We start from the raw sequence: 14285 nt of genomic DNA, 5'->3' as shown, positions 1-14285 counted from the left end.
AAAAAGATATTAAATATCATGTAAATTTTGAAAATTATTAAACTTGTAAAATAAATAAAAGAAATAACTAAAAATACATTAAAAATGAATTAATTTAATTTGGGGCTAGCCCCATCCTAACCCTACCCGAGCCCACTTTATGTGGGGCTTTAGGGGTTGGAGCTTTTAAAAAACCTCCTGTTAAGTGGACTAGAAAATTGAGGCTTGATTTTAGAAGGGGTCACGGTCAACCCATGGATCAGAGGCTCAAATGACACCTCTATACATAGGAATGTAATGCAAATGTCAATTGGAGTGGTTCGTGCGAAAGAGTGTTAATGGCCGTCGCAATCCAGAAACTCAAAATCCCTTCTATTTTCTCTGTAATCGCCAAACTCTCATATTCGAGATCACCCCATAACAATCTTCATTATGATTCTTCTGTGGCCGACAACCTCGTCTCCGTCTTCACCCAACAACTCAACGCCGCCGGGCCCAAACTCAACCTCTTCGCTCCCATCCTCACGCCTCCCCTTGTCGAGTCCGTTCTCACGCGCCTCCCCACTTGGAAACTCGCCCTCTCCTTCTTCCAATGGGCCTCCGATCAACACTAGTATGGCTACCGCCATAATTGTTACACATACAATACCATCGCCTCTATCTTCTCCCGCTCCCGCCAAACCACCCATCTCAAAACGGTCGTCAAACAGCTCGTGGAGTCCGCTCCTTGTTCCTTCACGCCCGGTGTCTTGGGCTTCCTCATTCGGTGTTTGGGCGAAGTGGGCCTTGCGCAGGAGGCCCACCACCTGTTCGATGAAATGCGGGTGAAGGGTCTTTGCGTTCCCAATGTTTACTGCTACAACTGCTTGTTGGAGGCTCTGTCCAAGGCCGGGGAGGTTGATTTGGTGGAGGCTAGGTTGGAGGAGATGAAGGGGTTTGGATGGGAATTTGATAAGTTCACGCTGACGCCTGTCGTGCAAGCTTATTGCAAAGCTCGCAGGTTTGATCAGGCTCTGAGGGTTTATGATGGGATGAAGGAAAAGGGTTTGATTTTTGCGCGTGTTTGCTCTGTGCTGGCATTCTCGTTTTCCAAGTGGGGGGATGTGGATAAAGCGTTTGAGTTGGTGGAGAGGATGGATGGACAGGGGGTGAGGCTAAGTGAGAAGACTTTCTGTGTTTTGATTCATGGGTTTGTCAAGGAGGATCGGGTTGATAGGGCCCTTCAGTTGTTTGAGAAAATGTGTCGGGTTGGCTTCACTCCTCCTGTTTCATTATTTGATGTTCTCATTGGAGGACTGTGTAAGAGTAATGATGCTCAGAGAGCTCTGAGCTTGCTTTCGGAGATGAAGCAGTTTGGGGTTGCCCCAGATATTGGAATCTTTACGAAGTTGATATCGGCTTTTCCAAACACAAGTGTGATTACCAAGTTGCTGGAAGAGGTTCTGGAAGATAAAGAGGAGAAAATTCTCGTTTTGATTTACAATGTTGTTTTGACTTGTTATGTTAATGAGGGACAGGTGGATGAAGCCTGCCGCCTTCTTCAGATGATGATTCAGAGCAAATTCACTGATGTCCAGATGGATGATTTCTTCAAGGACAAGAGATTGGTTTTCCCAAATGCCGCTTCCTTTAGCATCGTGATTGATGGCTTACTCACAAATGGTCAGTTGGACCTTGCTCTAAGTCTTTTCAATGACCTTAAACAATTTGTTGGTAGGCCAAGCGTTTTGATTCACAACAATCTGATCAATGGTCTCTGCGATTCTGATAGATTGGACGAGAGCCGTAAGCTGTTGAGAGACATGAAAGAATCAGAAATTGAACCAACTCATTTCACTTACAACTCAATTTATGGATGCCTGTGTAAAAGAAAAGATGTCGTAGGAGCAATCGATATGTTGAAAGTGATGCGTGCTTGTGGGCATGAACCGTGGATAAAAAATTCCACCCTTCTTGTGAAAGAACTGTGTGATCGTGGCCGGGCTGTAGAAGCATGCGATTTTCTTGACAGCATGGTTCAGCTAGGTTTCCTTCCTGACATAGTTTCTGTTAAACTGATTTTTTTTCGCCTAAAATCAGAACAAACTAAGTTTCCCCACTAATGAAGTATAGGGACAACCTAAGTATCAATCCAAAGACTCGACTAAAATTCAGCTTAAAGTGTAGAATTAATTCTTGTATTTTATTTACTAACTACTAACTCACAGGTGGGGAAACGGAATTAAAACAAAGAAAATTTAAAAGAAAACAGTAAAGAAACGAAAACTGTTTTAAAAAGAAAAGAAGAAAAATAAAATGCAAGAAAATAAAACCTAAACTAAACTATATAATCTATGTATAACAGAACCTAAACTAAAACGAGAACTGAATGCAATTAAAACTAACCTATGAATGCTAACAGTTAACAGCACAAGGAAAACAAAACTAAAACTGAACCTAATCTATATATCATCAAATAGAAAATAGGAGCAGAAATCATAATTGAAACAAAACAAGAACAATATAACAACACTGAAATTGAATTTAATCTGACAATTATGAAGCTTAACATCTCTCAAGAAGACCTCTTGATAAGTCATGCTCACTATGGAGTCACATTACATCCAAAACAGATGTAGAAATGTGGATATTTTCCTTCACAAATCTCAAATAAAATTCAATTCCAGATTTAAAATCACATACAAAAATAATAGAAGAAAAATAATAAAAACACAAAACTGAATGAGATTTTATTTACTGGACTCATCTTTGGCTCGAGAAGACATCTCGAAAGTGAATGCTCAAAATAGAGTCATTTGATTCCAAAAGGAAATATAGAATGCAAAGAATCACAGTCCAATTCGTTTATTCATTGAAACAACACAAGAAACACACAAGCACGAAACATAACAGAATATCAAAACACTGAACATGTGAAACATCAAGAACAAACTGTATTATTAACGAGAAAAGAAAAATTACAAAAATTGTACCGAATACATGCTCAATCAGAGTCACGGCGGCTGTCACCACCGTGATGTGCGCTCTAAAAGCAAAGAGAACGGAATCCTACTCTATAGAAAGTGGAAAATAACCCTAATCTACAGAGCTTAGAACTATGAACAGAAAATGTATCTCAAAGTGTGCAAAAGTATATGTTTACAAGGTGAAAGCCCTTTTTATAGGGTCAGAAAAACAAAAGAAAACGAAAGAGGGAAAAGGAAAGGGGAAAAAGAAAAAAATGGGAGATGGAGAACCTTGCTGTGATGCTTCGAGCTCTCACGTGGCAGCTCCGGTCAGCTCTTCTTTCACACTGGTCATCTTCTTCAACACGTGTGCAACTTCGGTGGAGTGACACGAACCTCAGGTAAGTGATGTGTTCCTCTTCTTCAGCTCTCACTCTGCCCTAGCTTTGGGTTTTGCTTTCCCTTTCTCCAAATGAAGTGCTCCAGCAAAGAACCCCTAAGGCAACAGTGCACCAAAACGCACCACATTACTAATTGGATTTCAGCCCACCAGCGTTTACAATAACAGTCCTCCCAAAACGCAGTCGTTTCACTCAAGTTTAGCTGAGCGTTTTGATTAAGTGGGCTTCCAATCAGCAGCCAATCCATTGTGAAATCAGCACTCCAATTAAAATGTGCAGCCAGTCCATTCCAATGCTTGCAATAGCAGCGTTCCAGCAGTAGTTTCCAGCAATTTGAGCACCCAATCCAACCCAAATGCCTTTCATTGTACATTGCACCAACGACCCAATTGCTTTGCATCAGTAACCCAATTTTTAGGACCTTTCTGCAATAAGAAGAAAATGAATTAATGCCCAAAAAAAATAAAAGAAATATTTCTGCAATTCAAAAATTAAAAGAAAAAGTAAAGAAAAAAGATTTTCATTAGAAGATTTTCTCTAAAAAAATATTAATATCCTAATTATTTACAAATGCTAAAAATTACCCCTAAAAACCTAATTTTAACTAGAATTTTATAAAACTAAAGGATTAAGAGAAAAACATAAAACTAGCCTAATTCTAAGAAATTAAAAACTAAAGAAATCTAAGAAATGATTTTTAACAGAGAAAAATATGTAAATCTAGAGTGTTATCACACCCCCACACTTAGACAACTGCCCTCCTGGGCAAGGACAACTAAAAATAAAAGGCAAAAGCAAGAGACTCTATCTAAAAAGAAAAGACTAAAGACACACAACAAGGAACACTAGACTCTTATCACATTCAACTCAACTCTGCTAATTACACAACTACCAGCTATTTTTTTCTAATCAGAACTGCACAAACAGAATCACCAACTCTAAATCTAAGTTTCAGTAACTCTAGCAAGTAAACAACAGTTAAATTCGACCAAACCAAACAGAAAGATACAATTCAGAGAAGTAGCAGCCCAAATTCAACCTCACAGGATAAAGTGTTTCTCTCAAAGCACTCAAGTACTTAGGTCAGCCTGTGTTTCACTCCACATAACATGATAGACCACAATTCACAACTTTGGAAAAATTCTAATTGACACTGCTTCAATCAAGATAACTCTAGATCACTAGGACTTTCATGGCTTGTAATGTAATGGAGGATGGAAAGGCTAGATGTATGGGAAATAAAAGCAGAAACTGGAATGGATAAGAGAAATGTGAAAGAGGACAAATAGAACTCACTGCAGGTATTGCATTCTTTTCTTGGCCATAATCTCTTTTTTTTTTTCTCAGGTCTTTTTCTCAATCAATTTTCTCTTTTTCTCTTTTCCAGACCTTTTTCTTCTATTTTTCAGATTAGATTTTTTTTCTTTTTAGAGCTCTTTTCTTTTCAATCTCACCTCTGACCTTACTCTTTTCTGCTTTCTGAGTTCTAAATTCTCCTTACTTCTCACACATCTCTCAAGGTTGTTTATTGATGGGGGAAATGGTTTATAATGGATGGAAAGCAAAGAAAAAGGCTAAGGCTCAAATGAGGGTACAATGGAAAGAAATGTGAATGGGAAGAAGAAAGAAGGCCTACATCATTTCTTAAGTTCTACCAAGATCAAGCACATCAAAGAGAATTAATACAAAATCAGAACTATGACTATACATGCATGCATTCACACTAGAAAGAAAAAATTGGCCCAAAACTCTCCAGGGTTAAAGATTTGTAAAAAATGGAATTGCTACTCTCTATCATGCAAAACCTGCTTATTTAGACTGAACTAACTGCAAAAACTACTGCTAGAGCTACATCTACTCAAATCTAGAGCTAAAGACACTGTTGGCAATCTATCTTAAAGAAATAAAGCTAAGAAGTTAAGTAAGTCAGCAAAAAGTTAAGTAAAATGTGAAATAGAATCTAGAAATACCTGCACAACATTACCTAAAGCTATTTACAACCTAGACAAAGTAAAACTAAACAGAATGCAACCAGAAAGAATCTCAACTAAAGCTCTACAAAGTAAAACAGCAAAAGAGACATCTAAAGCAGAATGATATTAAGCTAACAAATCCTAATTACAAGTCTGGAAAGAAAACAGCAAAAGAAGAAAGAAAGAACTCTAAACATAACCTAAACCAACTCCCATCTAAAACAGACTTGAATTTAAAAGGAAAAAAAAATCAAAGAGTTAACTCTGAACCTAGCTAAACTAAAACAGACTCGAATTTAAAAGAGAAAAAAAAAACTAAGAAAATCATAACAGTAACAATGAATGGAAGAGATCCTAGAAAATTACTGAAAACCAGAACAGGACTCAGAAATTAAAATCTCAGAACAGAACCTATAAGGTAAAATAAAACTGAAACAAATGCTAAAACAGAAATTAAAGAGTATCTAATTCGTGAAATAGAAGGCAAGAATATAAGCAGAGAAAGGAAATTCTAATATGAATTCTAATTACAGAAACTATAAGCAAAAATAAAGTCTAATCCTACAGCCTAAAACATATTCTAAAAGCATAAAAAACTAAGTATTGACAAACTAAATTCAGAAAATTTTACAAACAGTAGCAGAAAGAAAATAGAAACTAATTATGAAAAGAAAATCCTAATTGAAAACTTGAAACAAAGCATGAAACTAATCAAGAGCTTAAAACAGAACAAGTAACTACAAAGGAGGAGAAAATAATAGAAATAAGCAAAGAAAAAGGGACCTAAAAGAAGTTCTTTAACAAAAAAAAAAAAACAGTAAAAGAACCTAAGCTAAAACAACATAAACCAGAAAATGAATGAACTTTAAAAGACCTAAGAACTATTATCAACAAAACTAACAACTAAACTAAAACAGATCAGTAACAAGAGTAAGTATTTACAGACTAAAGAAAGAATAGTAAACTACTCTAGGGATTTATAAACCAAACCAGACCTAAACTAAGAGAAAAACAGTTCAGAAAAAAAATACCCCTATTTTATTACTAAAACAGATACTAAACACATCTATCAAAGTAAAAGCAAAAATTTTAACTACAACCCCTCACCCCCACACTTAAGAGGCACATTGCCCTCAATGTGTGAGTGAGTAAGGTTTTCTAATCAACAAAAACATACTCAAATCAAACAGCAACAAATATGTACAAGAATAGAAACTGAAAAACACAAAAAGAACAACAACTGAACAAGAATAGAAACAAGACTAAAAAGTAAAACTATAAAACTAAAGAGGAAAAGAACTTATTCAGATTGGCCACAAATCAAAGTTAATTCGTTTATTTTTATGAAAAACAACATATTATCTATCCTACTATTTATTATGCTACTTAAAGCTATGTAAACTACTATAAAAGACCTGTAACTACTATTTAAAAGAAGGGAAAAGAAAGAGCTTATTGGATTTTCTCCATTGTGCTCAGCTCCTTTGTGTATTGTCTCCATGGCTGCATTGAAGTTCTCCTGCTTAGGCATTTGTTGCAGTAACTGCGGTTCTCCATTCAAATTTTTCAATTGCTTCTGCACGTTCAAGACTCCTTTAGCAATATTGACACCATCTATTGCCTCCACCAGGGTTGCCTTTGTCTCTGCAGCTTCCTCTTTGTTTAATTCTGCAATGCCATCACTGAATTCGAAGTCAGCATGTGTCTCCATCATAACCTGTGTATTTACATTACAGTCATTCAGCAGGTTCTCAAACAGGTTATCAGAAAACAATGACTTAAATTCAGAGCACCTATCAGTAGGTATCTTTACATTATGCACAACAGAAATTTCATCAAGCAATTTAAAATGCTTAGAAGTATCAGGCACATCAGGTAAAGCATGCAAGACATGAAAACGAGTGTGCATTTCAGCTATACCAGTAGAAGGATTAAAGTCAGATTCAACCTGGACTGGTTCCTCAAAAATGACCTCACTAGCATCTATCAAATCAGCAGCTAAATGAACACCTACTGTGAAGCTATCATCAACTGGAATAATGTCAAAACCAGTGCATAACTCTGAAACAGCATAAGGCATGTCAATATTTTCAATGGAAAAGGATGAATCTAAAATATGAGTGTGTGCAGGCATAACAGGAACATAATCTAGAGTAGGTTCTATGGGTTCAACTTTAAACAGATCCAAAGCATTAAATTCATATTGAACCTTAGAGAACTCTATGGGAATGCTAAGTTCAGAATAAACCTGTGTTCTCTGATCACTAGCTACCTCATCAGGGTCATTTCCATCCAGCTTGAACATAATGATCTCTTCCTTGGCACCTGCAAAATAGTTAGAAGCAGAACATATGGCAGAACTGATTTCTTCACAAATTTCACAACCACCCCCAAGGCATGTACAACCAGTGAGTTTTTCATTACTCAGTTCTAAAGAGTTTAAGAACCCAGCAAACTCAAGTTCAAGTTCTAATCCTAAATCAGCACAAGCATTTTCAAAATCAACCATATCAACTTTCACATCATCAAAAACTACATATCTATCATCATGAGCATCTGATTCATCATCAAGAAGTGCATTTAAATCTGTGCAATCATAAAAAGCAGTAGATGCAGGTATATGAACTCTATCAATGGAAAATGCTAATTTTATGATATTAGAATGATCAAAGCAAGGACTAAAATCAACAACTTCTACAGGCACATCATGCATATGATCAAACACATTGAAATCATTTTCAGGCTCACACACATCAGCATCAAAATCCATTTCATAGTACTGAAGCACCAAAACATGGTCAGCAGCTTCCCTCATTTTTTTCAAATACTCTTTGGACTTTCTGAAATCAGTTTGTACTTTCAACACAGTAGATTCAACTTTTAAATCAGCAGTACAATCAATTTCCTTGAAACAAGAATGAGGTTCAATACTATCACCATCATAATACACATTTTCACTTAATTGAGCACTAGCAGTGGTAAAATCAGATATAGGAACAACAACAAAACTATTACAATCATGAATCACAGCCAACTCCCTAAAACCATCAACTAGCTTTTCAAAATGAGTATCAGTGTAATTATGGTCATAAGGTTCAAATACACATTCAGAAATATCAACAGATGCACTCATACAATCATCACTCATCAGAGAATTGGAATTATCATCATCAAAATTTAAAGTAGAATGTGAATCAATGAAAGAAGGATTAGAGTATACAGTTACAGAGGTGGTTGGACACTCAATCTCTTGAAACTCTGCGGCAGCAGCTACCATTAGTGGTGCTTCATTGGTTGATGCCTCTTTCTCTCCTTCAACTCTCTCAATCAGCTTGTTGACAACAGCAGCTAACTGAACCACTTGAGTAGTCAGTCCTTAAAGTTCAGATGCTGGAATCCCCTGCTGCTGATCACATAATGGATCTTGCCATGGCTGTACTGATTGGAATTCCTCTTGCTCTGGTGCATCATAATGGAAAAAAGATGGCTGCCGTGGCTGTTCCGACAGGAAATTCTCTTGCTCTGGTTCAGCATATTGGTCCCAGTATACGTGTGGCAGCTGCTGCTGCACTTGCAAGGGTGGTTGCTCATGATATGGTTGAAAACAATGTGGTGGTTGCTGCTGGAAAGCTTGATTGGCTGGCTGCATAAAAACCTCAGGAATAGGCTCATAAAACATGTCAAATCTTGGTGGTTGAGCATTATAAGGAAATGAGAAATTACCATATGCAGAGGAGTGATCCATGCTTAACAATTGCTCACAAGATAAAAACCCATCAGACCAATAAAGCCTCTATCACAGAATTCAACAAAAGAATTGAAAGAAAAGAAAATCTATACAAGCTATATTCACAATTTCTACTCTGCAGAACAGATCCTAATATACAAAAATGAAAACAAAACAAACAGATCCTAAACTAAAAAGGAACATATATGAACACAAAACAGAAATAAAATCAAGAAAACAAACCTAAACAAGACTAACCTAACACTCTAAGACTTAACTCGCCGAGTCCCGGCAACGACGCCATTTGTTAAACTGATTTTTTTTCGCCTAAAATCAGAACAAACTAAGTTTCCCCACTAATGAAGTATAGGGACAACCTAGGTATCAATCCAAAGACTCGGCTAAAATTAAGCTTAAAGTGTAGAATTAATTCTTGTATTTTATTTACTAACTACTAACTCACAGGTGGGGAAACGGAATTAAAACAAAGAAAATTTAAAAGAAAACAGTAAAGAAACGAAAACTGTTTTAAAAAGAAAACAAGAAAAATAAAATGCAAGAAAATAAAACCTAAACTAAACTATAGAATCTATGTATAACAGAACAGAACCTAAACTAAAATGAGAACTGAATGCAATTAAAACTAACCTATGAATGCTAACAGTTAACAGCACAAGGAAAACAAAACTAAAACTGAACCTAATCTATATATCATCGAATAGAAAATAGGAGCAGAAATCATAATTGAAACAAAACAAGAACAATATAACAACACTGAAATTGAATTTAATCTGACAATTATGAAGCTTAACATCTCTCAAGAAGACCTCTTGATAAGTCATGCTCACTATGGAGTCACATTACATCCAAAACAGATGTAGAAATGCGGATATTTTCCTTCACAAATCTCAAATAAAATTCAATTCCAGATTTAAAATCACATACAAAAATAACAGAAGAAAAAGAATAAAAACACAAAACTGAATGAGTTTTTATTTACTGGACTCATCTTTGGCTCGAGAAGACATCTCGAAAGTGAATGCTTAAAATAGAGTCATTTGATTCCAAAAGGAAATATAGAATGCAAAGAATCACAGTACAATTCGTTTATTCATTGAAACAACACAAGAAACACACAAGCACGAAACATAACAGAATATCAAAACACTGAACATGTGAAACATCAAGAACAAACTGTATTATTAACGAGAAAAGAAAAATTACAAAAATTGTACCGAATACATGCTCAATCAGAGTCACGGCGGCTGTCACCACCGTGATGTGCGCTCTAAAAGCAAAGAGAACGGAATCCTACTCTATAGAAAGTGGAAAATAACCCTAATCTACAGAGCTTAGAACTATGAACAAAAAATGTATCTCAAAGTGTGCAAAAGTATATGTTTACAAGGTGAAAGCCCTTTTTATAGGGTCAGAAAAACAAAAGAAAACGAAAGAGGGAAAAGGAAAGGGGAATAAGAAAAAAATGGGAGATGGAGAACCTTGCTGTGACGCTTCGAGCTCTCACGTGGCAGCTCCGGTCAGCTCTTCTTTCACACTGGTCATCTTCTTCAACACGTGTGCAACTTCGGTGGAGTGGCACGAACCTCAGGTAAGTGATGTGTTCCTCTTCTTCAGCTCTCACTCTGCCCTAGCTTTGGGTTTTGCTTTTCCTTTCTCCAAATGAAGTGCTCCAGCAAAGAACCCCTAAGGCAACAGTGCACCAAAACGCACCACATCACTAATTGGATTTCAGCCCACCAGCGTTTACAGCAACAGTCCTCCCAAAACGCAGTCGTTTCACTCAAGTTTAGCTGTAGCGTTTTGATTAAGTGGGCTTCCAATCAGCAGCCAATCCATTGTGAAATCAGCACTCCAATTAAAATGTGCAGCCAGTCCATTCCAATGCTTGCAATAGCAGCGTTCCAGCAGTAGTTTCCAGCAATTTGAGCACCCAATCCAACCCAAATGCCTTTCATTGTACATTGCACCAACGGCCCAATTGCTTTGCATCTGTAACCCAATTTTTAGGACCTTTCTACAATAAGAAGAAAATGAATTAATGCCCAAAAACAATAAAAGAAATATTTCTGCAATTCAAAAATTAAAAGAAAAAGTAAAGAAAAAAGATTTTCATTAGAAGATTTTCTCTAAAAAAGTATTAATGTCCTAATTATTTACAAATGCTAAAAATTACCCTCAAAAACCTAATTTTAACTAGAATTTTATAAAACTAAAGGATTAAGAGAAAAATATAGTGAAAATCTAAAGGCTTTTAACATAGTGATCAGAGGGCTCTGCAAGGTCAACCGAGTTGCAGAAGCTGAAAAATTGTTGGATAAGGAGATTGTTGTAAAGGGCCTCTGTCCCTCAGTTGTGACTTACAGTCTGCTTATAGATAGTTGGTGCAAAAGTGGTTCTGTTGATAGGGCGATGTCTCTTCTGTCGAAAATGTCTGAAGAAGACAGGGAGCCCAATGTCGTCACTTACTCAACTTTGGTGGATGGGTTTTGCAGAGAAGAAAGGCCTGATGATGCACTCTTGGTTTGGAAAGAGATGGAAAGAAAAGGTTGTTCTCCTAATCGAGTTGCTTTTATGGCACTTATTTATGGTCTTTGCATTTGCAAGAGGCCATCTGCTGCACTCCATTATTTACGCGAGATGGAACAGAAAGAAATGAAGCCCGACTCGTTCATTTATATTGCATTGCTCAGTGCTTTTCTGTCTGATATGGACTTGGCCTCTGCATTTGAGATTTTTAAGGAGATGGTTTATTCAGGATTTTTCCCAGAATCCCATGATAAAAGTTACCCCGTTGTGATGGATGCAATAGACAAATTTTCCAAGGATCACAGAACATCCTCTGGTATGAAAGTTTTAAGTGAAGAGGGCAAACTTCCTACGCATTGCTTGATAAACGTCGGATTATAAAGGTTAATCAAATTGTTTATGCCACTGCCAAAGGAATGTTACATCGGACAAGTAAAAATTGAAGCATTTGAAAAGAAACAAATGTACACAAAAAGAAACGTATGCGACTCTCAGATAATTTGCCTACAAAAAGAACTTGAGCTCCGAAATTTTCAAAGATACACGTTACTTGATTTGGATCCTAAGAGAATACAAGAGAAAAAGAGACATAACAGCTGATCAAAGGAGCGCTATGTTGTTCTTCCGGTAGTCATGCGAAATCGTTTACAATGTATTGATATTTGGTTTTCTGTTGGACAAACACAACGAGAGCTCAAAATTTTTTAAGATACACACACAGTGGCGAATTTTCTGTTATATTTTTTTTTATAATACTTCATGTAAATGTGATTTTTCCCATTTCATTTTCTTCCTCAAGTTGACGTTTATTACTTTTTAATTTGAAAGTAAAAAAAAATTGTCCTTTCCTTTATCTAGCATGGATATTCAACTGATGGTGAGCTTAAACTGGGAAATTTTGAAATTTGAGGAACTATTACATGTCTGAATTTGAAAATGGATTGGCAAAATAGATTAGATTAAATAATCTAGAGAGATTACTAGAGTCATTTTCTTGTCATTGAAGTCATGAGTTAAGCTACCGTGTTCCACGTGACAACTAGATTTTCCAATAGAGTAACGTAACTCAGAAGAAAAAGATATACTAGAGTTGTAGAAGTATTCTAACTATGTTTTGTTAAAATTTGATTGATTTGTTGGATTAATTTATATAACATTTAAAACACATTTTCTTAGAATTTGATTGATTTGCTTAGAGTATTTAAAACACTTTAATCTTCCATCATCACCACGTAGTGTAATTTTAAAAATCAATACACGTAGTGTAATTTTAAGTTATATAAACATGTGCTTCCCTCTTCATTGCGATAGTAGTGTATAACTCCAGTGTTCGGAATCCCCTCATATTTGCATTCTTCGAAATTGAGATATAGTAGAGAAAAACATCCACAATAATCATCAGAGTTATCCTATAAAAAAACTGGCTAATTTAACGCCATTCATTCCATTAAAAAAAGTCAATCTATTTTTTTTTAAGGATGAAAAATGGAGGTGCATCCCGAAATGTGTGCCCAGGTCCAATTCTTGTTCTATTTTTTTTTATTTTGTGTTATTTGCACAAAATGGGCTTAAGCCCGAATGGAAGGGGTGCAATTGAAATATTGGGATGACACTTGCTGGTCCTGGCCCAATACCGCTTTTATCCTCTTCAATCAGAAACCACTAAGGTCTTCTTTCTCATCCAGAAACATGAAACAAATGGGAACGGGAGCTACTTCTTCACCACCCACGGTGACCACCATCTTCGACCAGCCCGCCGCACATCCCCGTGGCCGACCGAGAAAGTCGCCGGCGTCATCACCCATGCTGGGAGCACCGCCGCACCCTCCATGCGTTCGTGAGGCAAGCTCGGACACCGCGAAGCGTGGACTGCGATGCCGCCGCTCGAACCTCCATCGTCGGAGCAGTTTTGGCCTCCGTCTTCACTCCCTTCTCTTCACGCGAGATAAACCTTCTCATTCTGGAACAATGTCGGCCGTTCACCGTCGAGAGTTACAGATGCCACCAAGCTAGGGTCACTGCCCTCCGTCGAGCTCGTCGCCGGCCATGGAATCGAGCCTCCTCCTTCCTCTACTCCTTGCGCGCGAGGGGGACACTTTCCCTCGTGAATCGCCTCCCAGGCGAGCTCGGCCACCACGCCGGCCAGGGTTCACTTCTTCATCGTCCACGACAGCTCCACGGCTAGCGTCACCGCACACCCCTTGGCCTCCTAAAAGCCAGGAGTGGTGTCGCCCGCGCCAGAAACGGTGTTGGCAATGTCGCCGACGATACCGCCGACGATTGCCTTCAATGTACTCTTTAGTATTCCAGTTTTTTGATTCCTTCCTTCTTCTTTTTGAATTGTTGGATTCTTTGTGATTATTGGCAAAAGTGAAGGATGAATCGTGATAGCTAGTGAGAGTCTGATGGTTGGGGGTTTTTGACAGTTGAAAGATGAAGTTGAAGTTGGGTATGAAAAGGAAGTTTTGGAGTGAATATGGTGGTGTTGGCCGTGAGTGATGAGGAAGAGATGGGATGAAGATTATAGGTGTTGGAGACGGTGTATGGAGCTGAAAGTAATGGATGAAGGGTTGAAGGCAATGGAGTTGGGAGTGAAAAGGAAGTGGTTTGTTGAGGTTACGGGTGTTGGCCGTGAGGTATTGGAGGGTGAGGATAGGTTGAAGATGAATCCTGGAGGTGGTATCAGGATGAGGATATTGATCTGATCGTGAGC

At 37.5% G+C, this 14285-nt stretch overlaps 1 protein-coding gene and 1 pseudogene across 1 annotated transcript; one reads left to right on the top strand and one right to left on the bottom strand.

Moving 5' to 3' along the window:
- Nucleotides 1–1082: 1082 nt before the first annotated feature.
- On the top strand, nt 1083–2086 carry LOC148194209 (uncharacterized). Its single transcript, XM_088096116.1, has 2 exons — nt 1083–1641; nt 1751–2086. The coding sequence occupies exons 1-2, from the start codon at nt 1113–1115 to the stop codon at nt 1774–1776; spliced, it is 555 nt and encodes a 184-aa protein (XP_087952242.1). The 5' UTR covers nt 1083–1112; the 3' UTR covers nt 1777–2086.
- Nucleotides 2087–2892: 806 nt separating this feature from the next.
- Nucleotides 2893–8407, bottom strand: LOC148194208 (uncharacterized; annotated as a pseudogene).
- Between the last annotated feature and the right edge of the window lie 5878 nt (nt 8408–14285).

Source organism: Vigna umbellata, chromosome 8 (genome assembly GCF_029865625.1).
Source record: "Vigna umbellata cultivar VRB3 chromosome 8, Vumbellata_1.0, whole genome shotgun sequence".
Classification (NCBI taxonomy): Eukaryota; Viridiplantae; Streptophyta; class Magnoliopsida; order Fabales; family Fabaceae; genus Vigna; species Vigna umbellata.
The sequence above is the reverse complement of the archived record's forward strand: the minus strand, read 5'-3'. Positions and strand labels throughout refer to the sequence as shown.